General features: G+C 38.8%; 1 protein-coding gene across 1 annotated transcript in view; it reads left to right on the top strand.

The window, feature by feature from the left end:
* Nucleotides 1–3,089: 3,089 nt before the first annotated feature.
* Nucleotides 3,090–23,790, top strand: part of dnah1 (dynein, axonemal, heavy chain 1) — a gene marked incomplete at its 5' end in the record, with an annotated part of 35,465 nt that continues 14,764 nt past the window's right edge. Inside the window, 45 exons of the mRNA XM_017304994.2 lie at nt 3,090–3,309; nt 4,406–4,661; nt 4,767–4,924; nt 5,024–5,235; nt 6,082–6,359; nt 6,508–6,658; nt 6,776–6,966; nt 7,804–8,026; nt 8,151–8,270; nt 8,366–8,448; nt 9,234–9,375; nt 10,050–10,205; nt 10,357–10,555; nt 10,684–10,937; nt 11,143–11,355; nt 11,441–11,602; nt 11,711–11,832; nt 12,334–12,439; nt 12,524–12,703; nt 12,803–12,940; nt 13,083–13,246; nt 13,331–13,444; nt 13,530–13,718; nt 13,826–13,931; nt 14,424–14,537; nt 14,626–14,775; nt 14,873–14,959; nt 15,037–15,223; nt 15,306–15,397; nt 16,576–16,730; nt 16,817–16,994; nt 17,106–17,300; nt 17,395–17,514; nt 18,039–18,197; nt 18,438–18,509; nt 18,603–18,743; nt 18,879–19,039; nt 19,261–19,418; nt 19,544–19,714; nt 20,343–20,521; nt 20,687–20,917; nt 21,019–21,215; nt 22,360–22,495; nt 22,625–22,833; nt 22,931–23,102. Coding sequence (XP_017160483.2) covers nt 3,090–3,309; nt 4,406–4,661; nt 4,767–4,924; nt 5,024–5,235; nt 6,082–6,359; nt 6,508–6,658; nt 6,776–6,966; nt 7,804–8,026; nt 8,151–8,270; nt 8,366–8,448; nt 9,234–9,375; nt 10,050–10,205; nt 10,357–10,555; nt 10,684–10,937; nt 11,143–11,355; nt 11,441–11,602; nt 11,711–11,832; nt 12,334–12,439; nt 12,524–12,703; nt 12,803–12,940; nt 13,083–13,246; nt 13,331–13,444; nt 13,530–13,718; nt 13,826–13,931; nt 14,424–14,537; nt 14,626–14,775; nt 14,873–14,959; nt 15,037–15,223; nt 15,306–15,397; nt 16,576–16,730; nt 16,817–16,994; nt 17,106–17,300; nt 17,395–17,514; nt 18,039–18,197; nt 18,438–18,509; nt 18,603–18,743; nt 18,879–19,039; nt 19,261–19,418; nt 19,544–19,714; nt 20,343–20,521; nt 20,687–20,917; nt 21,019–21,215; nt 22,360–22,495; nt 22,625–22,833; nt 22,931–23,102 — 7,401 coding nt within the window. The remainder of the gene's footprint in view (nt 3,310–4,405; nt 4,662–4,766; nt 4,925–5,023; nt 5,236–6,081; nt 6,360–6,507; nt 6,659–6,775; nt 6,967–7,803; nt 8,027–8,150; nt 8,271–8,365; nt 8,449–9,233; nt 9,376–10,049; nt 10,206–10,356; nt 10,556–10,683; nt 10,938–11,142; nt 11,356–11,440; nt 11,603–11,710; nt 11,833–12,333; nt 12,440–12,523; nt 12,704–12,802; nt 12,941–13,082; nt 13,247–13,330; nt 13,445–13,529; nt 13,719–13,825; nt 13,932–14,423; nt 14,538–14,625; nt 14,776–14,872; nt 14,960–15,036; nt 15,224–15,305; nt 15,398–16,575; nt 16,731–16,816; nt 16,995–17,105; nt 17,301–17,394; nt 17,515–18,038; nt 18,198–18,437; nt 18,510–18,602; nt 18,744–18,878; nt 19,040–19,260; nt 19,419–19,543; nt 19,715–20,342; nt 20,522–20,686; nt 20,918–21,018; nt 21,216–22,359; nt 22,496–22,624; nt 22,834–22,930; nt 23,103–23,790) is intronic.

Below are 23,790 nucleotides of genomic sequence, written 5' to 3' on the forward strand. Positions count from 1 at the left end.
ATGTGGGTTGTTTAGATCCTCAGAGATAGTGTTGAGTGTTATTTTCATATCTTGTGAAAGTGAGGTCATTTCTTTGGAAATTTAGCTCTGCTGGGACACAAAGGATCAGATGACCCCCATTAAACTTTTCACCAAGAATGTCTTATTGATTGGCTGAAAAAAAAGCCTGTACTTACATAAGTCCAGAGAATCCCAAAGCACTTCACACTACATTCAATTTATCCATTTACTATGTCTTAACAAACGGACATACATGTTAATGTTTATTTTCTCATAAATACATAATCTGATTAAAACTCCACCATCTTCTTCCAAAAGGTTTTTCTTTCTGATGCACCTGTAATAATATGGAGTCTTGTGACAGTAGTGGTTAAATTACTTACTAGAGGAAAAATAAATCACCAGAAACAGCCTGACTCAAATAAGTAACTGATCACTAAATAACAGTGACCAGTAAATTATTCTGTTACCGTCAATATTTCGTTTCGAGTCATAAATTCAGAACTCAGATGATACTTTTTATACTTTTATACTGGAGGAAGAAGAGCGTCACCAGAAACAGTGTAGGTCAACAAACATCTCGGTTTGCTCCGGTTTCTTTCTTTTTTCTTTTACTACTATCTCCTACCAAACTTACGTTGTTGACGTAGCATGCTCTTCTCTTACACAGGACAAGTTGTGCTGTAAATACGCAACAGCGCCTCCTATGGTCAAAGCGTATAGTAGTACTGAATCTCCATGGCAACAGCGAGTAACTACTGTTACTTGTGGATAACTAAACCGAGATTTGTGGCGTTTCTGCGCGACGTTAGCTTTGACTTTTATATAAAATAAGTTGGGTCAGTGTTACAGTTTACGGTAGGGCACTGTATTCACTTCGTTTCATTTAGCTTTTCTTTTTTAGATAATTTCGTAGCAACGAATTAAAAAAGCCAACCGTTTAAAAGTCGTTGAATTTGCGCTTATTAGCTTTGGAATCCTACCGTTGATGGCGTGGCCGCCTGGCATTCCTTTAAATAGACAAGAAAGATCCGAAACCAATGATACCCACAAGACCTCCGGGACAAAAGCCTGCTTTTGTAAGGCACAGAGTTAGAGAACTAGTGCCCCGTGAATCGTCCTTCGGACAGGAATTTGCTATTCAGAAGACATCAGAGGGTGAGGATATTGTAGCTATAAGTGAATTAGTGCAGCATTTATGTGTATGCAAATAATAGCATTCCAGACATATTTTATCTGAACTTTTTCTCACATCAAAACAACAAACTTTCACTTTATTATATTAAGATTCTAATGCTACAAGTTACACAAAGTGTTCTATAATTGTGAGGTGGATGGGAAGTGATATACTTATCCAAAGTTTTCACACAAGAAAATTGGAAAAGTTTTGTATGCCTTTTTAGGAATTGTGTATTATATGTGGGGGAATGTAGCCATTACATAAAGAATTGTGATTTATAATACTAATAAACTGATTATTTGAGCAAACCTTATCAACGCACAGCAGGATGTTATACTGTTTGAATGTTTTTCTATAGTTTGCTACATGAGCATCAGTAATTATTAATTTAATTGAAAATATGACAAAATGCAATCCTAGTATTTACCATTAAGCATGGCTGAACTATAATTTAGTTATTTAGTTATGTTATGCCACTTTGTGATCGGCAGTCACATAAAGTTCTAAGTAAGCACACGTCATTTGTCTCCAGTCCCACTGTTACCCTTAGATTAATCAAATTTAAGTCAGCGATGTTGTCCTAGAAAGAGGGGCGTCCATGTCTGTCTTCAAGAAACTCACAAAGACCCAGCTCTTCAGAGGGCATCTCCTACGCTCGCTTCAGATTGAAACGTCTACCAATTTATAAAATAAAATAAAAAGACATAGAATTTTTTTTTTAGTTGTAACATGAAAAGTGTAAAATCAAATTGTATTTTTTGCAAATGGCTGTACAGATTTTTTTTAAAAATAAGCACACAGTAGCTCTACTTAAAATAGCTTAATAGTGTCACAGTAAAAGAAACTCCTCTCCACGCTATGTGTCATAGCTAGAGTTTTCACTTCTCCATGGGACCTCTGCATTGACAACAGCCTTAAAGAAGATCCATATTTCGCCGTCGGTGGCGACACACCCAAAGTTCAGATTCCTTACATAACCATCCCTGGACACGCTCCTCGACAGTTAGTGGAAGAGAGGTATGAGCTGTTTTTGTGGTAAAGATTATAAAGAATGTTCTTTTTTTATATCAAATAATAATTCAATTTAAAGTCTTATTTTTTTATTTATTTCTATTAACAGACTTCGTAGAGGATACTTGGTTTTAGACTTACTTCAACTCCTGGCAACAAAAGGCATAAAGTCTAACAACTTGATGCCAGCGCTGCCAGACAAGCAAGATGATTCTGAACCTAAGTCATACAAGCTGGTGTCACCCTTCCTTCCACTTGAGGTAAATATAGTGTTACTGCTGCAGTACTTCTATGGCAACCATTTCACATATGTATTGCGTTCTTTACAATGCCCACATCCTCCTTGTTCTTTTTATTTGATTTGGGTTTTTTATTTTTTATTGTTTTTTTGTATTTTATGAGATATTTGACAATGATGATTACGAATGCCGGACACCGGAAAGCTGGCTTTCTATGGGCAAAAACCAAAAATGTCCTGAGCGAAAGCCTATTCCTGCATTGGCCTTGCTGCTTACTGGTGATTACATTCTCTTTAGTGCAAAATTATTTCTCTACAATATAAATTCATTGATTTTTTTATATATAGTTTTAGTCACAATTTGTGTCTTTGTCTTTTTTCTAACGTGATTCAGAAAGTTCATACCCTGAGTACAAATGGCACTTAGTTGGGGTTCTTGACTATTGTACGGAAAAATGTCAGTACCTAGTGGAGGAGGTTCTTGGAGGGAGGAGGAGGGGAGGGAGAGAGGGAAGGAGAAGGAGAGAGGGGGGAGAGAAGGAGGGTGAAAGAGGAGAAGAGAGAGGGTAGAGAAGGAGAGGGAGGAAGGGGAGTAGAGAAGGAAAGGAGAGAGGAGAGAAGGGAGTGGAAGAGAGAGGAGGAGGAAGGAGAGGAAGTGGAAGAGAGGGGGAGGAGGAAGAGAAGGAGGAGGTGGAGGAGGAGGAGGAGAAGGAGGAGGAGGTGGAGAAGGAAGAGAAGAAGGAGGAGGAGGTGGAGAAGGAAGAGAAGAAGGAGGAGGTGGAGAAGAAGGAGAAGGAAGACAAGAAGGAAGAGGAGTTGTTCGAAGACAGCACTCGAAAAGATAAGGAAGTAAAACCTGTTGAAGAAAGACGCAAGAAAGGTAAGTAATTTGTTTTTCTTGCGTAGCGTAGTAACAGTACTTGATATATTTTTGACAGCAGATATTTGCATAAACACAATCTTTTGTTCACACTGTCTGGCTAATCACAGTCAGAAGAGTCTTATCTAAACAACAGGGACTCTGTGTGAGTAGGCAACTTTTCATCAGAGCGGACAGACGTCACATGTGGGATACCCCAAGGTTGCCGCATGTCCTGCAGTCCTGCAGCCCTCCTTTGTTAATATAGACATACACCTGCTAGCTGAGACTATAGTAAGATTAGTTAGCATAACTACGCAGATGACACATGATTCTACGTTACATCCATGCGTGGAGGTGTTGTGTAGATCAAATCAAAGCGTAGATGTGCCATAAAGTTTTTTCAGATAGACAGAAACAAAACTGAAGTTATTTCTGGACATAGAGAAGAACAAGGCCTGCAAGCCTGAGAACACCATTCCCACTGCGAAGTATGGGAGTAGCAGTATGATGATTTGCAGCAGAAGGGACTGGTTAAATAAATGGCATCAGGGAAAAAAAACATTAAGACTTCGTGAACAACTACTGTTAAGGATTACCCAAAACAAAGTTACTTAAGGGAAACAAAGTCAATGTATTGGAGTGGCCATCAGAAAACCCTAATCTTAGTACAAAAAAAAAGAAGAAGAAGTAAACATAGGTAGGAAGTCAGCTTACAAACCTGACTTAGACAAAACCAGTTCTGACTGGATAAATGGGCAAAATTCCACCAAACTATTGTGAAAGGATAGTCCAAAACATGCCCCAAGTCAGATAGTTAAAAACTGACAATTGTACAAATTAGTAATGAAATTCATATAATCTATAGAATTTGACGAAAGCTAAAAAAAAATCTCAACAATTCTCTCACTTTTAATTCTGTCAGTGAGCAAACTGCAATAATTTTAGCAATCCCAACTGACCTAAAACAGGAAATATTTAGTTTTATTTAATGTCAGAGAGTCATGAATACAGGGCTTTATACACAGTACATGAAAACATCTGACTACAGCTGTATTTTTTATTAATTTTTTTGATTTTATTTTTTTGATAAAATAAACTAACCACTTTGCCACAGACGTGACCATTTTGTATGGAGGCACTCAGCACTGGATACCGAGGATCAGGCTGTTGTTCAAAGCCGAGGATCCTCGAATCTTTGCAAACCGAATCGAGTCTGCTCTTCGTTTGAGAAAGGACGGAGAAATTCAACTCCTGTACAGCACGTCTGTAGACTGCATGCCCATCTGGGAGGCAAATCCGTCCCTCAGTCATGCCAGTCTGCAACGGATCAAGGGACTTGTAAAGTCTGCTTGCGGCTTTAATGGGAAAGTGTGAGTAATGTCATTCCCAGTCAGTCCCTTCGTTGTTGCCTGTTTGCAATGCTTCTCTGACAGAACACAGAAAAGGGTCAAAGAAGACTATGTTTTTATGTGCAGATTTGAGAGATGTATAAAAAACTTGGAGAACCAGGCCAAGCTGGAATATGACCGGGTTATGAACCGCATGGTGTTTGACAGTACTGTGATGACCTACTCAGAGGAGTTTTCAGACATTATATTGCCACAAAAAGATCCTGAGAAAATACCAGAAAATAGTAAGCTCCTTTTTTTTTTAAAAATCAACATGTACTTTTTTTTTGGAAGATGAAGGGTCACTCTCAGAAACTAAACCCTGGGTTCTTTTACTTGTACAGTATGCATTCCAGTTCCTCCCCTTCACTATAAGGTAAAGCAAAATGAATTTGCCCAGAGCTCTCTGCTAAACCTACCCGAGGTGATTGCTGTGATACATGACATTTTGGACACGTGCCACAAAGTGACAGACATGAAGCTGTTCGATGTGACGATCGTCAAACTACAGCGAGTGGATGAATTTGTACGCATCCAGTCTCAAGTTCAAAATGGGGTAAGTAAGCTTGCAGTACAGATATGCTTTAACGTCTCAGTCATTTATTAAAAGTGCAATCAATGGATTAAAAATCACTCTGCGTAACTGTGTAAACTTGAAATATAAGCATGCACGTTTTCAAAAAATGTTTCATTGCCTAAAACCAAACATTTCAGTTGTCTAGACTTTCATATTCAGGAAGGTTCAAAATAAGTTTTTTTTTTTTTTTAAACGTAATTTATAAATGTTAACTATAAACTGGTTATAGTGGTTATACTTCAGTGGAAGGGCAATTCATCCATTGCAGTAAGTGGGATACATTCTATCTTAGTTGTATCTAAACGTCCATCGGCGTGCTTTTTAAAACGAAATTTGACGCGGAGCACACCAGTTAGACTCTTCTCACTCATCTTTTCACTCGCATTTTCAAGTTTGAATTGTTGACCGCAGTACAAGACCATTTAACGTTCTGCATTGTAACGCTGTGTGGCAGAGAGGTTTTTAGGTCAAAAACAGATAATGTGATTAGTCTGCATTATGTAATATTAACGTGCTAAACTTTTTAGATGAATTGCATGCGTATTAACATTGACGGCACTAGTTAGAAATAACAAAAATGTCTCCAAAAAGTGATTGTAATAAAAACACAGAAGTGTTCTGTGGAAAAAATGTGAACGTTTTGTATAGATAAATCTAAGCTTTTTGTTGAATGATTGAAGAATTTATAAAATTAAAAGAAAAAAAATAGCTAGGGGCAGCCCTACTCTGTAGCTGTCCAAACCTGATGCTAGAAACTGTCTTTTGCCACACATTCTTCATCACATGGATTTAAAAAAAGGACCAACACGCTTTCACTTTTTCCAGATAACCTTGTATCTCCAGGAGAACTGGGTCATCTCACTCAGCGACAGCATCCGCTCCGCTAGCAATTCAGTCTCTAAGGTCCGCCCTGAGTATGACTCCGATGAAATTATATACAGACTGATGAAACAGGTGGTCTTCAGAATGAGGAACTCCTTGCGCACCCTTGTGTTAGATTCACTGAAAAACCTGAGCAAGTTCCTTCTGGAATCTTGTCAATGTGGCAAGGCGTTTACTGAGGACATGGCATGGGGAAAAGACCTGATCACTAGCCCCTACAGGTAAGATAAACCACAGGTACTCAGAGGATCATTTTCCAGATTAAATAAATGTATTAATGAAAAGCTAACAAAGTGTCCTCAAGGTTCACATATGTTGATTGATATTCAGTACTTTGTGAGTAATTTTTCTACATCTGTCTTTACTGAGGTCAAGGAAGAATCCTCTGTTCCTTGTGGATCTGATTCTGGACCAGAACGGGGTTCGTTACAGTACTCCCCTTGAAGATTTCGAGACTTTTGTCACAAAACTGTTCAGATCTGCCATTTTGGTCACACACAAAATTCCACAGCTTTACAGGGTAAGCACGAAGCAAACTTTTCTTGTGCATTTACAGTGAAAATCAAGCGCTTTGATATCGACATAAACATAGGTCACCGTAATGTCAAAGATTTAGCTTGGTTCTTCCTCTCACCAGTTTGTGATGAAGAAACTGGTCATCATGGGCAGTTTGTTAATCGAGCCGATGTGTTTCCACGAAAAAGAAGTAACAGAGCTGGAGGAAAAAGTCCGGAATGTTCTAAAGAAAGCAACAATACCTCTCAGAGCTTACGCTGCCAAATATGAAAAATTCTTGGACCTACACATTTTGGACATAGACACTTTCAAGTAAGTTGATTTCCTTTGGTGCATAGCAAAGTAGCAGACTTTGAGATCCCTTTTTCGTCACTCAGCAATAGATCCATTAGCAACGTGGGATCATCTTTTGCGAGCTCGGTTGAAAAAGCAGAGAACTGGAAATTACTATGACAACCAGCGACTTTGCATGCACTAGGCATGTACCTTTAGACGTGAATTTTAAAAGTAAAGCTCATTGCTACCCACCAAAATAAGAGTAACTCTTTCCCAAAAGATATGTTGACCTTCAGATTAAAAGCATACATAATTGCAAACATGGGCTTTGGATTGCTGACATATTTAAACCAATCACAAGAAATTATTCGGTTTTTCAAAAGAAAGCTTTGTAATAGTTTTCAAGTTAAAAGTTTCAATTTTAAAGTGTAGATTACTGAAAAAGGATGCTCCACAACACTAAGAGAACTAAGCCGGTCAGCCGGTCAGTTTAAATTGTCTTTCAAAGTTGAATACTTCATAGCATAGATTATTGCAAAAGGGTATTTCGAGTAAGTAAGGTAACTAAATTAGTTATACTGAGTGAGCTCCACATTCCTGGAATGAAAATGGAAAATGTTTCACCTGCAAACTCAGAGATGATAAACAAAATAAGTCATTTTATTTTGAACTGTTTATTATTTTTCTTGTTTTTCTTTTGTTGTTGATGCTGTTTTTATGGATTAGGTCAGAGTTGTTTCAAACTTTGATACCATTTTTGCCTCTTTGACTTTAGGATTTGACAAAATTCAGTTCAGTCTCATTTCTGCTTTAGTTCAAAATGAAGTGATTCTTTCCTCTGAACGATGAATTCTTATTTCATTAATGCCTCAGGACCCTCAATGCAAAGCTGGCCCCTCAAGAGGTGAAGAAACAGGTCGAATTGCATCTTAAGAAAATGGAGAAGCTCGAGTTCTCGCTGCCATCATACATTGTTATTGGTCCATTTTTTGTCCGTGTGCAAGCCGTGCGACAGGCACTCATTAAGAAGCGGTGGTTTTTGGCCAACGCACTCCTGGAAAATCTTGCTGTGGTGCTTTCAAAAGAAATCGATGATGTAAGTCATTTGTTCGGAGGCCAGAAATCCCATTCTTTTTACTTTTCGCATGCTGCTTTAGTGTGCCAGAGTTCACTAGCAGCTCTCTTCTGAAAAGGATATATTATTTTCTGTGTGTGTTTAGGCCAGTGATAAGTGCATTCATTTAAGCAGAATGCTACAGGAGAGACCCAACAGCATTGAGGAGCTGACTGAAAAGAGGGAATGGATGAAAGAAATCCCTGACCAGGTTAAGAGTTACAAGGTACAAAACTGAACACCTTAGTGAGTTTAAGCATGTTTATATTCAATAATAATTTAAGATTTACACAAATTATCTTCACAACCTATTAACAACAGGAACAACTTTCCAAAATCTTGATGGACTATGAGGTACTGGAAGATCTCAACTTCCTCATTTCAAACGAGGATTTTGGCAAAAAGTAAGTGTGTATTCATTATGTTGAAATTACATGCATTAACTTTGCAGGGTTTATACACAGTCCTGAAAAGTATGGAAAAGTTATGAATTTTAGTATTTTGCAGATCTGACTTAGTTTTAGAAATGAAAGTTGATAAAGGCAAAGCAGCTTCTTTGTAACACTTTATTTTCTGTGATGTGGTCCTCAAAATAGAACGATTTAACCCAACAAAGATCAATGCATCGATCCATCCATCAACCCATCCGTCCGTCTGTCCTTCAAAGAACTTTGCGTTTTGAAAATACATGAAAACTGAATGCAAAATATGGAAATGTCAGTCTAGAAAAGCCTGCAATTTAGTAACAAAATATTTCAAATGCCTATATTTTGGCTTTCTTTGAAATTTAGTGGCTAATTCCAGGACTTTTCTTCTTGTTGCAATTCAAAATTTGCTCTATTGGGAGAGTTTTGTTCTGTGGGTGAGTTTTGAAAAACTGCTCAAATCTATGAGTAATCTTACATGGTCAATTTAAGATTACGGGGAGACTCTTCACTTCAATTACATTTAAAGACTTTTTTTTTCTTTATGGTTTAGGATATGACAGTGCACAGTAAAAGTGAGTCCTAGAAACATTTACCCAATAGACTTTCTTCCTACAAATGCTCTGTATCCCCGCTGTTGTCGCAACACCTAAGGAGACGCAAAGCCATCATAAGACTGCGCTTTGACTTGATTTGTTGTTTTCAGCTTGGGATCTAAGATGGAACTGTGGAGTTAGTCCTGTTGCGGTGGCTCTTTTGTGCAGGTGGACAGCTGTTGGGTGGCCACTAAAGATAAACTGTCAAGTGGAGAGAGTACATGCCCAGCATGAGGAAGATGAGAAGCGCTTCAACAAGATCCAACTATCAGACCAAAACAAACTCCAGGAGCAAATTGACGCGCTGCAGGTTTTCCATCTCTTTTTATCTATCACGATTTGTTTTGAGTCCATCCGAAAAGGTATTGTCTGGATAACTGTCTGGTTGCTTCCTAAAAATGTTCCGCACTCTTTGTCCCTATTTACAACGACCTGGAAAAGTACTAGTACTCCTTTAACTTTTCCACATTGAGTCGCCTTGCAAAGACACAAATTTCAATGTATTTTGTTAAACCACTTTTCACTGCAGATACAGGTGCAAGTATGTTGAGGTGTTACTCCACCAGCTTTACATATCTACAGTTTTACACCTTTTACCCCTTCTTCTTTGCAGAATATATATAGCATTTATTGTGATAAATTTCCTATTGTGATAAGAATTTAAATTTATCATTGTCACAATTGGTTATGTTTAAAACATCCCAAAACTCTCCTTCTTTTTGAACTCAGTACTTGCTTTGGAGGACTTTAATTGCTGTCACACAGTCATACAGTTACATTAAGAAAGATGCAATAAATAGTTCTTATTGTCCCTCTTATTGTTATCATGATAGTGCCACAAAATATCATGGTAGAACTTTTAAATCCAAATTGTCCTTCTCTTACATCTACCCACCCGCCCCTCATGCAACACATTGAATATTTTGCAACACACTGTACATGTCTTAAAGCAGGTCTTAACTTTACATATACCTTTGTGAACAGGGTATCGTTGCTGAGTTTGTGGGATATGACGACATTGACCTCGCCCATGAGATCGCCAACAAAGCCAAGCGTGCAAAAGCGCAATTGAAGCAGTGCCAGAGTTTGTCGGAAACCTACAACAACAGAGAGCGTCTGCTTGATCTACCAATCTCAAATGTAGGTTTATTAGAGAGCTTCAGTGAGAGTGCAATTGACAGGAATCACTCAAAATATGGCAGGGAGTACCTGCTTTTGTTCTTTGGTTTTGTTGTTTGTTGGTCATTGTTTTTGTTTTTTTCAAACTACAAATTATTCATTTTTATTACAGTTTGATCATCTGAATAAGCTAATAAATGACTTCAGTCCTTTTGAAAAGCTCTGGACCACCACGTCTGACTGGCAACGTTGGACAGATGGCTGGTTCAATGACCCGCTTACTTCAATCGACTCTGAGCCGCTTGACCGTCTCGTCACAGAAGCCCTACGAACCATGAGTGGTTTAATTAAACAGTTCGAGGGCAATATTGGTTTGCAGCTGATTTGTTACCTTACAAAATCTTCTAATAGCAAAAAAAAAAGTGATTAACTTGTCTGATTTATTTATTTTTTTGTTTGTCTGTGTCCTGGGATGCTCTGTTGTCCTACACAATATTAGAGGTCCAAACAATGACAAGTGTAATACTTGGTAGGATAGAGGAGTTCCAGCCGTTCGCCATTCTGATTCAGTGCCTAAGGAGCCCGGGAATGAAGAGCTACCATTGGGAGATGATTTCAGAAAACATTAACATAACAGTTCGACCAAAAGCAAACATGAGTCTTGCTCGCTACATAGACCTTGGCATTCAGGACCACTTGGATGAAATAATTAGTGTGGCCCAGACTGCCGGACAAGAATACAGCATTGAACAGGTGATGCATACAGTGATCCATAAGGTCTTTGTTAGATAATGTCTATAAATTGTTGTCAGATTGCTCATTTATATTGGAACCATTGCTAAAACTTAAATTCTTTTCCATTGTTGTGCACATTATCAAAGAAGCTACCTACTAACTCTTAGTCTGTCTGGGGATATCTTTACTGAAGTTGCTCCTCTTTCTCCGCCTTTTCCTCTAGGCTCTGGAAACGATGGAAGAGGAGTGGGCGACAGTTGAATTTGATTCGCTTTTCGACAAGGAGGCTGAGCAATCCATCCTAAAGGTCCCAGATGAAATATTCCAGAGGCTGGATGACCATATTGCCAAAACTCAGAACCTGTCTTTGTCCCCGGTCAAAAAAGTATTTGAGAGCCATCTCAACACCTGGGAGAAAAAGCTCAGGCTAACTCAAGTACAAACAAAACCAACCATTAGGTTCTTAATATTTTTCCTGTGTCTCATCTTTTTTATTGCTGCCTTTTCACATTTGAATCCAGGATGTGCTGGAAGAGTGGCTGGAATGCCAGAGTGCCTGGCTGACCTTGGAGCCCATCTTTAGCTGCGATGAGGTCAAGAACAAGCTCAAACAAGGAAATACGTACAAGCACATAGAGCAGCGCTGGAGAAATGTCATGAGCAATGTCGACAGAAAGCAAAATGTTCGAACTTTTATGTTTTGCCTTTTTTTGAATGCACAACTAAAACGTATAATACACGAACTTGGCACCTGTGTTAATAATGGACAAAATGTATGTGTTTATTTTTAGGTGATTGAAATGTGCCAAAATGTTCACCTCCTAAGTAGGCTGAAGCGCTACAACATGTTTTTGCAAAATGCTCAGAAAGGACTCAAAAAATACTTGGAGGAAAAGCGAAGTTCTTTTCCAAGGTAAGAAATTATTCAAATGCAGAGGCACCTCCATGATGTTGAAATGTTATGTTTTGTGATTGTTGCAGTCTAAAATTACTGATTTTGCAGCATCTTTTTCTAAAAGTTACGGTCAGAGTTGCAAATAATTTCTATGCGGTATTTTTGCCATAACATGATCTTACAAGAAAGTTCAAATTGCTGCCTGTAACGTTTGCAAAAAAGACATGATTTTAACATAGTTAATACTTAAAGTGCAAATAAGATTTTTAAAGTACCTTTTTGAATAGTACTCTTAATACTATTGATCAGTTATAGGCCAAGACAAAGCTTTGGTTAAAATTTTTATTGATATATAAATCTAAATAGTGTGACATGCATTTGTGTTCATCCATGCCTTGAGCTTGAGAATAGCTTCATAGAATTGCTTTCCGTCATAAAGCATTCACATAATGGTGCACTATATTGTCAATACTGACTGCTAAACATTCTGTTTGCGTTGCGCATAACTTTTGTATGTAGGTATTTCTTTCTGTCGGATGCTGAGCTTCTGCAGATTTTATCCCAGTCCAAAGATCCCACTGCTATACAACAACAACTGCACAAATGCTTTGAGAACATCTCACAGGTGTGCTTTGCTTTGTTGATTCTCTGAGTACTCCACAACAACAGAAGTAAAGGATTAGTGACCAAGTTTTTTGTTTGCCTTTAGCTGCAGTTTGAGTCAGACCTACAGATCACGCATATGTACTCTAAAGAAGAAGAAAAAGTCCAACTCTTGCCACCAGTATCGGCAGCTGGGAATGTTGACAACTGGCTTAGGGACTTAGAAAAGTCCATGAAGACCACTTTGAGGGATAGCATTGAGAGTGCTCTCCAAGATTATTCTAAGGTAAGCTGGTTGATTATTTTTTTGTTGTGTCTCGCAAGATATTTTAATTTTACTGAAGCACTTTTAAAAGCTTCATATTCACTCTCTCTCCCTGCATAGCAACCACATGTTGAGTGGGTGTTTTCATGCCCTGGTCAAGTGGCGATTGCCAGCTTTCTGGTTTTCTGGACTGCTAAGGTGTCTACGGCTTTGGAGAAGAGACTCTTGAATAAAATTCTTCCTGTACTACAGAATCAGGTTCACTAGCACTAAACACACATACCAGTTTGATTAGCCACAATTCGTTGACTTAAGTTTACATTATTTTTAATGAGCTGCTCTTCTGAACATCGTGCAGACTTGACTATTTCTAACCTTTTTCATCGTTTTGCTTATGTAGCTTGTTGACTTAGTGCAGCTAATGAGGGGAGATGTCTCTAAGATGCAGCAGGCCGTTCTGTCCTCCCTCATTGTGATAGAAGTCTACGCAAAAGATGTCGTTTCCAAGCTGGTGGAGCAGAAAGTTTCAACCATCAACGACTTTGAGTGGATCAGCCAGCTTAGGTTTGTTTTACTTTACCAACAAACACACTTTTACCACTTGGCATAGTTGCGTAGAATTTATTTGACTACTACATGTATTTGCAGATATTACTGGACAAACAAGGAGCTGCACATCCATGCAATGAACGCAGAGTTCTTATACGGATATGAATATCTTGGCAACTCTAGACGAATGGTGATCACCCCACTCACTAACAGGTAGTGCTCGAATTGGATGGTTTTATCGATGCGCTCTGCTTGTTGCACGGCCCAACCACTGACTCCCAGCTTCTGGCTCTTCTAGATGCTACCTCAGCCTTACGGAAGCGCTGCATCGCAAGCTGGGAGGCGGGGTCGCAGGCGCAGCAGGCTCAGGGAAAACAGAAACCATTAAAGATCTTGGAAATGCTCTGGCCATGCACACTGTGGTTTTCAACTGCTCCGATAAACTCAAATCCTTCGCAGTAGAAAGGTTTCTTAAAGGGGTAGCCAGGTAAAAAAAGAAAAAGGAAAAAAGCGAGCTAGTGTGAAAGAGTATGATGAAAAAGCACGACACATGCCGTCATTCACGTAAGATTTGTTTTCTGTTTCGTTTTACAGCTCGGGTGCTTGGGCTATTTTGGATGACATCGCTCGCGTTCATGTGGAGGTTCTCTCTGTCGTGGCACAGCAGATCTCCACAATACAAAAGGCCCAACAGCAGCAGGCAAAAACCGAATGCACTGATCATTTACATTCATCTTCCTGTTAGAATCATGTCTCGGTCAGGGCTGCAGCTAACATTTATTTCAGTAATAGAAAATTTTGTCGATTTGTTCTGACGATAAATCAATTGATGGGCTGAAACAAACTTTCATACCAAATTAGGAATGTGTTAAAAATGCAAATAATCAAGTGATTCGATTCGTTTTTTAAAATAATATAATAAACATCTTATTTCCAAAAATTCAATTACAGCATTCCCTTAATGTAGGCTTAATTCCATCATTTGTAGCAACGGACGTATCTGCAGCTAAAAAAAATTGCTTCTCGCATTATAATGTGAAAAATTAAGTCATTTCTGCTTGACAAACATCAGTAAAGTCAAGAATTAATCTGTTGGCTAGTTTTTCTGTTGATAATAGGATAGGGTTTGGGTTACTTAACCTTAAGCCTATCCCTAACCCTAAAGTGACTGTTTTTTTTTTGTTTTTTCTAGGCTGAGAATTTTGTATTTGATGGAATGGAGATTCCTTTAGTATCTTCCTGTGCCATATTCTTTACCATGAACGTTGGTCACACCCCTTGCAATAAAATGCCTGTCAATCTGAAGGTATGTAATCATGATTGAAATCCAAATAACTATGTATCACTGAGAAAAAGTTGGTCGGATCCAACAAATGACTTGACGTTCTCTGCAGAATCTGTTCCGCCCCGTATCCATGGTGATCCCTGAATACGATGTGATTGCGGCGATCTCCTTGTATTCATTAGGCTTTTCGAATTCCATAGCCCTTTCCAAGAAGATTGATACATTTTTCAAGCTCTTATTTGATCAGTTAGCATCTCAGGTTTGAGTTTTGAAAAGATATGAATTTATATAATTTTCATTATTTTTGTTTTATCTTTGAAATAAATAAAAGATTCACTTTTGGTTTTATTTCGAAGGACCACTATTATTTTGACATAAGAGCTGTGAAGGCTGTGATCTCTGTAGCTGGAAATCTGAGGAGAGACAACCCCGACATTGATGAGGTTTGTTTTTTTCTTTTGTGGAGCTCTAATTCGTCATGAACTAAGATTCTTACTGTCCTTAATATTTCTGTTGTCAGTGGTCAATCTGCCTTCAGGCCATCCAAGAAGTAAGCATGCCACAGTTTTCGCAGAACGACCTGGAACTCGTTAATGCCATTCTCAGGGATCTTTTCCTTGAAACACCACAAATGCCCATGGGTTATGACATTCTAGAGGAGTCCCTGCATGATATCTGCAAAGCAAAGAACCTCAAAGATGAGTTTGGTCCGTGCCTCGATTGAAAAAAATTCCAAGGATCGTCCTGTCTTTTTGGAGCGAGTTTGTAACAGCACTGTGGTCATTTCAGGGTTTATCAACAAATGCCTTCAGTTGTACCAGACCACTGTGGTGAGACACGGTCTAATGCTGGTTGGGCCTCCTGCATCCGGTAAAACCAAGGTACAGTTCCTTCCAAAAGTACCAATAGTATTGAGCTTTACAGGGTTGAATTCTTCATAGTTTGGTCACCTTACAACCTTCTACTTGTATTTCATTGGAATTTTACATGACTGACCAGCACAAAGTAGTGATTGAATGTGAAAGACAAGGAAAATAGATGGTTCAAATGTTGTTTTTTTAGATGCAATTTGGAACATCTTTGTGTTACTGAAAACAAAAGCGCACCTTACTTCAACGTTTTAATTAAGTCAAAAAAATATTTTGAAAACCATCTATGCTATTCCTTCCACTTCAGGTTTCCTGCTTTGTGTTGGTCTGTTACACAAAAAGGCGGGTAAAATACATGTATGCTTCTGGTTCTGGTAATGTGACAAAATGGGGAAAAGTTCAATAAGCATGAACACTTATTTATGGCAATAAAAGTTATCTACATGTAATTATATTTATTTATAGAATTCAAATTTGTTTAGGTGATTCCAATACACAACAAACAATTTTAATGAGGAAAGTTTAAATAGGAAAACAAATTTAACATTGAAAATATTTGGTCTAATTTTAACACTAAGTCCTACTTTTATTTACTAGTGCAGTCTTAATGTCACTCTCTCTGAGGAGAAGCTGAAACTTGGACTTCACTGGATATTCAATAATTCCAAGATGAAAACTGTAATATTTAATTAATGAATTAATTTCCCCTAAAACCATTTTGAGATGTTCTGTAGGATTTGCTTATATAATTCATGTTAACCTGAATAGCCAATACAGAAATCTTCTTTTTGGACTTTGACTCCCCCATTGGAACATGATTTTATTTGTACAAAGGGCACTATTTAAATTTAATATTAGCCGGACATTTTTGACCATCATACGTGGGTTAAGATTCGTCAGAAACTGATGACTGTCTATAAATCACATTTAGGCTGCTTTACCGAGAACTGATGATGCTTGACATGAACAAAATGTGAAACGTCAGTAGTAACTATAAGTGATACTTTGAGTCGAATTTGGAGAAACCACTTATATTATTCGTTGTGTTGAGTAATTTGTTGGATTAGCTTATTGCAAACAATGGAAAATTTGTTTGCATATTTTTACCATAAACCTATTTGGGTTTATGATTGCAAATGGACACGCGCATTAAAGCTGAACCTAATTCTCCTCGTGAACTCTTTATTTAGTGCTACAAGGTTCTGGCTGCTGCATTAACGGCTCTGGAGGGCAAGCCCTCTTCTCGGGGCGGCGTTTACCAGGCTGTCCAGATTCATGTTCTTAACCCCAAATCCATCACGGTGCCGCAGCTCTACGGAAACTACAAGACTCACAACCAACACTGGTAGAAACATTGTCCTTCAGACAGCGTGTGCTACAAATAATGAAAAAAAATTGACTCAAACTCTTGACTTATTTCAAAACATGTAGGAAGGATGGTATCCTCCCGGCTATTCTCCGTGAGGGAGCAGCAGCGGTTGACAAAAAGAAACAGTGGTACGTGTTAGACGGACCTCTGGAAGCAGGGTGGATGGATGGCTTGAACACCGTTCTGGATGACAACAAGAAACTGTACCTAAGTTGTGGGGAAGTGATAAATCTCACTGATGTACGAAGTTTTTTTTTTTTTCTCGACTTTCTTTAAGTGTGGAGCTCCTCCCACATTGTTTTTCTCCTTCTAGTTTCATTAACACGTCCCCTGGTTTTCTCCACCCAACAGGAAATGACCATAATGTTTGAGGTGCAGGACCTGGCAGGAGCATCTCCGACTACTGCGTCTCGCTGTGGTATGGTGTACTTGGAGCCCAATCTGTTAGAGCTCTCCTACTTCACAGAGTGCTGGCTGAAGCATATTCCTGAGACTTTGACACAATACGCAGAGCACATGAACTCACTGTTTTCCAGGTTCCTAGCGGTGAGAGCGGAGTCGTTTTAACACTCTTTTATTACAGCACCTAATGATAGTCAAAGCCATCCTATGCCCCCTTTTTTCCCCTCTATGTGTACAGGACTCGATTTCATTTGTGCGCTCATCAGTGAACGAGATCATCCCTTCTCTGGATAGCAACCTTACTTGTAGTCTTCTTAAACTGATGGATTGCTTTCTTAGCTCCTACCACGTTAAAGAGGTTTGTGTGTCCATGTAAACGGTGTCAGTTAGAATTAGTTTTTATTTGAATTTGGCTCGTTTTTTGCTACTTACTTCACCATGGTTACTCGAAATGCCAGCAAAAGTAATAGCACCCCTCACGGGATTAAGCCGCACACTTTGAAATATATAGTGTGAGGGGGCACGCAGCAGTACGAGCTGCATTAACGGTGAAAGGAAGCGGCACTTATTTTGGGGTGTAGAATAATAGGTGCCTTCCATGCACTGCATGGAGGCATTGAAATGCCTTGCAAAGCAGTGCTCTCCCAGTCATTCCTATGGCAGGCCCCAGTAACAATTTGTTCAATGTCAGTGGCATCATTATGGATTGGAACTACCTGATAAAATCCCAATAAAAACAACATAGAGGATGCAAAGTGGAAAAAATGTAAAGTGGTGTGAATATTTCTCCAAATCCAGTTTCACTAATATGCTATTTGATTGTCCTGCATGCCTGAGCATTGTTGATTATGGCTCACTGTTGTGGTCTTTGCTTTATTTTAGGGTGAGAAGCCCCCATCTCAAAAGGAACTGGCTCATGTTAAGGAGCTGATAGAACCCTGGTTCTTTTTTTCACTGGTCTGGAGCGTTGGAGCCACTGGAGACGGAGCCAGCCAACAAGGTTTTAGCGACTGGCTCCGAAACAAAATGGCAACAGAACAGGTCATATTAGTTTGCCTTGTTTTGTCTGGAGAGTGAAAACGTCATAAAAAAAACAAACACACACTAAATCTAAAAGTAAACAAAAAGAATGTGCTACTGGTATTTAAAAGCTAAGTGCTCCCAGAATTTGTTTTGAATTGTCACTATAATTGTCGGAGGTTTTAGTGATGAAATTACATGTAAATATAGATGTTTTATACTTGTGGGGGTTTTTTGTGTGTTTTTGTTTTGTTTTTTTAGATCAAACTATCTTTTCCTGAGGAAGGTCTAGTTTACGACTACAGGCCTGACGTTGAAGACGAAGGGAAAAAAGTAGATATATGTCTAAACTGTGAATTTTTAATAGCTGGAGGAAAACAAAAGAATGGTTTTTCTCCAATTATCTTTTTTTTCCTTGTGCCTTAGGTGCAGTGGGCCAACTGGATGAAACATTCAAAAAGTGCTGTTATCACTTCACACATGACCTATGAGGACTTATTTATTCCAACCCCTGAGACAGAGAGAATGTCTTACCTGATGGATTTGTTGCTGACCCACAAGAAACCTGTTAGTGTGCTTCTCAAAATACAGCATAATTTGAAACATTTTTGGTAGAAAGCATAAAAATTCTAAAGCAAATAGAACAAACTTCATCAGATTGTATTTTTTATTTTTTTTTGTTCTGTTGTCTGTGTGATCCAGTTGCTGTGTGTTGGGCCTTCTGGTGCAGGAAAGACCCTGACCATGACAAACAAGCTGATGAGGAACATGCCTGATGAATTCATCACACATGCTCTCATGTTCTCTGCCAGCACCTCGGCGAGTCAGACTCAAGATTTCTTTGAAAGCAAACTAAGCAAAAGGTACGTTTTGATAAGAAAACCTTTAGCACATTTAAAAATCTTTGTGGTATAAACAGAACGTTTTCTTCCCATAAAACTAAACAGATTTTCAGGCATCAAGGTAACTATCTGCTTTCTTTTTGACACCCTAAGCTAAACTAATGACGATTGCACAAAGCAAAACACATGTACGAACTTGCACCGTACACAACCACTTCTTTATCAGATGCATAACCTTTCAGGCGGAAAGGAGTGTTTGGACCTAAAATGGGGGATAACTTCATCTACTTCATTGATGACCTCCACATGCCCATGTCCGAAATGTGTAGAGATCAGACTCCTTTTGAACTTCTGAGGCAGTGGCTATGCCATGGTGGCTGGTATGACAGAGATCTGATAGGTATGTTTTCTTAGATGATTATGGATTTAACTCTTCAGATATTTGTCCAATGAAAGAAATTAGACGGAGAGAGAGAGATAGAGATAGCACTCACTCTCTCGTGTGTTCTTGCTACTCCTGCTCAGGAACGTTCAATCACTTGGTGGATATAAATTTAGTTTGTGCCATGGGTACCTCCAGAGGAGACAGCATTGCCTTTACTCAGCGCTTCACGCGGCATTTCAACATTCTGTCCCTTAATGGCTTGGAGGACTCGATGAAAACAATTTTCTCAACCATTCTTGGGAACTGGATGGGTGAGTCAAACCTCTGGTTTACGTTTATGTTAAAATGAATAAAATTTCAAACACACACCCAACAGATTACTTCTTGTAATATAATAATCTGTATAAAGTAAAGTTATGCATATGTTTACGGGGGTGGGGATTTATTGTATTATGATAAATTTTCTATCATAAGATTTTTTATTTATTGTTGTCATAAATTTCCAATTATTGATGCTTTTAAAAATACTGTTTATATTGTTGGGAATGTTTTGTTTTTTTTTACTATTTTTTTCAATGTTTGTTCAATGAGAGGATCAATAAACATCAATACATTTTAAGCCATGATTAAAAGTAGTTACTACGGTCTGTGGGCATTTTAGTAATACACATCACACTATTTTATGTGACTGGTGTCCTGCATTTTGTATTGATACAGTATGTGTTACCTTTGATTAGTATTTAAACAGGTTTAATGTTCTGAAACATAATCAATTACTTAAATAAGTTAGTTGCAGTTCTAACTGCATATGTAGGATAATTGTAACAACTAATATGGCTCCCTCCTAAACTCATCTCAAAGCCTTTTATAAGTATACTCTGTGCAGATTTTAAAGTTTTTTTCTTTTATGCCTCCCTTTTTCTTTTATTTTTTTATCAGGAGCTATTCTAATTGTCCAGGGACTGCAGGAGTCTCTTGTTGATGCCACTATTAAAGTTTACACCACCGTAACTCATCACTTCCTTCCGACTCCAGCAAAGTGCCATTACACCTTCAGCTTCCGAGACCTATCCAAGGTTTTTCAGGGCATACTGATGGCTGAGGCGTACACTATAAAGGTGCTTATTAAATCTTTTTAGAGATTACCACGTCATATATTAATTACTGAATTGATTCTACCATGGTTCTACATCTTTGGGATGAATTTCAGATTTGTTGTAATGCATTAATATATAAAAGATGAATCCTTGCATTTTTTTTTTTTTTTTTGGCTGTATATAAAGGATAAATTTGAGCTGCTACGCCTGTGGTACCACGAAAACTGCCGGGTTTTCCGGGACCGTCTGGTTTGTGTTAGCGACAGGGACTGGTTCAGCACCCTGCTGAGGGTATTCATCGACAAGTTTGACTGCTCCCTTGAAGATGTCTTACCCTCCTCTCCTGTCTTGTTTGGAGATTTCATGTCTCCTGAATCTGACCAGGAAGTCTACGCAGTTATAGAAGACAAGGCAGAAGTGAGTAGTACCAGTTGGCTTTGCAGTATATAATGGATTTTTCCACTGTGAATGAAATATTATGTGATATTTTACAAATTATGTTGCGTTTCCTTGCCTAGCTCAAAAAAGTGATGGAGCAGTACATTGAAGGCTTCAATCAAAGCAGCCCAGTCAAGGCGCCACTGGGACTTTTTTTGGACGGCATTGAACACGTATGTCGGATCAACCGCATCTTGCGCCAGCCCCTCGGCCACGCCCTGTTGCTTGGAGGGCATTGCAGTGGCCGCAAGACACTTGCCAGACTTGCCTCGTATATGTGAGAATCGAACAAGCTGTCTTGTTTTTTTTTATTCTTTCATGTTTTTATTACTTAAAGTACACTCAGGGTTGCAGATTGCATTCAATTTTAGTCTCTTTTACCACAAGAAAACCCCCCAAAAACATAAATATGAACAGTTTAAGGTGGGGAATAGTGTAATATAGGAGTTTTATTAACGTTCCAACTACATTTTTTCTTCCACTTAACTTCTGGTTAATACACTTGGACATAGAGCTCTGTGAAAGGTCAGTTCAGGAGTTTTCCCCATATTTAAGTAGGATAAACTATACCCATAAGATAGTATTATTATACTAAAACATTATCAATCTGGTCATATGCTATATAATGTATTTTATAAACAAAAAAGCAACAGAGATACATTCTTGAAGTACCGTATTTTCCGCACTATAAGGCGCACCTTAAATGAATGGCCTATTTTAAAACTTTTTCATATATAAGGTGCACCTCTTTATAAGGCGCATAGAATAGACGATTCAGTTTGGGTTGCAAATTTGTTCCGTACTCTTATTACACATCCACATTTGTAAAGAAGTGCTCCCCGAGTACTTTATATAGTAGGCTGCCCCAGTCATTGTTTCACCCACAGTGTTGGTGTTGCGATATTGTACCCAACTGTTTTCTGGGTAACAGACCAGCCGACACGCTGCCGCCGCAGTCTCTGTCTCTCTTCCCCCGCCCCCCCCCGCCCCCCCTGGCTTTAAATGTATTATCAAACTTTATTAACAAACCAGCATTCTGACAACTATCCCAGCATGCACCGCGCACTTCTTCTTCTACGGGGGGAAAATGAAGTCAGCGGCTGCTTACTGTAGTTGCTAGACTTGTTGTGGCTCAATATTGGTCCATATATAAGGCACACCGGATTATAAGGCGCACTGTCGGCTTTTGAGGAAATTGAAGGTTTTTAGGTGGGTCTTGTAGTGCGGAAAATACGGTATTATCCCACACATCTTTACCAAATCAATATATGAGTTTAACTTGAGCTGAATTTCTAAAAAACTCAGCTTTTACATTGAGATCTTGTATGGGATTTAGTGTTAGGCTTATTAAATATATCCAAAGACCAGTGTGATGTATGATGTACTGGCCCAGTCCTAACATTGTATTTATCCACATTTAGATCGGGATATAAATGTTTAAAGGCTGCAGTGTCTAAGAACTACGGTAGGACTGAGTGGAGAAACGATATTAAAAACAACATGCTCTCTGCCGGTCTTCAGAATCAAAAGATCACACTCCTCTTTGTTGAATCTCAGGTAAACAGTACAATTTTATTACCCTCTGTCGCTGTGTTTTTGATTCATAATGATGCGATTACTGAACCCATTTCCTCTACAAACAAGAACAGGTTTTAGCAAGTCAATTGTTTGTTATCCAATTTCCAGATTAAGAAGGAGTTTTTCCTGGAGGACATCTGCAACGTTTTAATCACCGGAGAGCTTCCCAACCTGTATTCGTCAGAGGAACAAGAGCGTATCTTAAAAACAATGAAGCCAGTGGTGGAAGACCTGGACCAGCAGCTAACACAAGAAAATCTGATGGCTGCCTACCGTAGGAGAGTTCACAGCAACTTTCACCTGATTCTCTGCATGAAGTTAGTCAGAAAAGGATCAAAAATCCTCTCTTTTCAATGCTAATGTTATTTTTATTTTTTTTTGCAAATTGATTTTCTTTTTTCTTTACCTCCCCAGCCCTGCAGGTAAGGGGTTTCGTGCGCGGTTGAGGCAGTATCCTTCTCTGGTGAAAAGTTGCACCTTAGACTGGTTTGACACCTGGCCAGATGGGGCTCTGCAGGCTGTTGCGAGAGCATCTTTAAATGAGCTTCTTGTGCTGGATATCAGTCCCGAGACTAAGAAAACCGTGGTAAGAAGCTAGTCTGTGAACTTCTTTCTACATTCAGTTATTATTCTTTTTCACAAAGTCAGCTCATAGCAATCCCGTCCATCCAGTGCTTATATTCACTTAACCGTGCATTGTTTGAGGGAGATCAAACAACCATGCACTCATACAAGAAAGGAAGAAAGGAAGGAAGAGAAAAAAGAAAGAAGCAATGAAAGAAACAAAGAAAGAGAGAGTTTACACTTTCTTCCAAGTCCATCTCAGGGCTTAAACCTAAATCCTACCAAAAACATTTAGGGTTAACTCACAGGTGTCAAACTCCAGTTCTCAAGAGCCGCTGTCCTGCGGTTTTTAGATGTGCCACAGGTACAAAACACTGGAATGAAATGGTTTAATTACCTTCTTCTTGTGTAGATATGTTCTCCGGGACCTTGCTAATTACCTAATTATTCTATTCAGGTCTGGTGCAGCAGAGGCACATCTAAAAGTTGCAGGACACCGGCCCTTGAGGACTGGAGTTTGAGACCCCTGGGTTAACTGAGCAAAAGAGAGAATAGAGAGGAGAGAGGGAGAGATCAGTGGACATAACACTGTGCAAAGGACAATGGTCAAAGATTCTTCTCTCTGTGTCCTCCAACCTTGTGAAGTGTGATAGGAAAAGCCAATGTGCTGTCAGTTTAGTAAAAGAGGATCTGCTCATGTATTCACAGCA

The sequence above is a fragment of the Poecilia reticulata genome, chromosome 5 (assembly GCF_904066995.2).
Source record: "Poecilia reticulata chromosome 5, P_reticulata-male-v2, whole genome shotgun sequence".
NCBI lineage: Eukaryota > Metazoa > Chordata > Actinopteri > Cyprinodontiformes > Poeciliidae > Poecilia > Poecilia reticulata.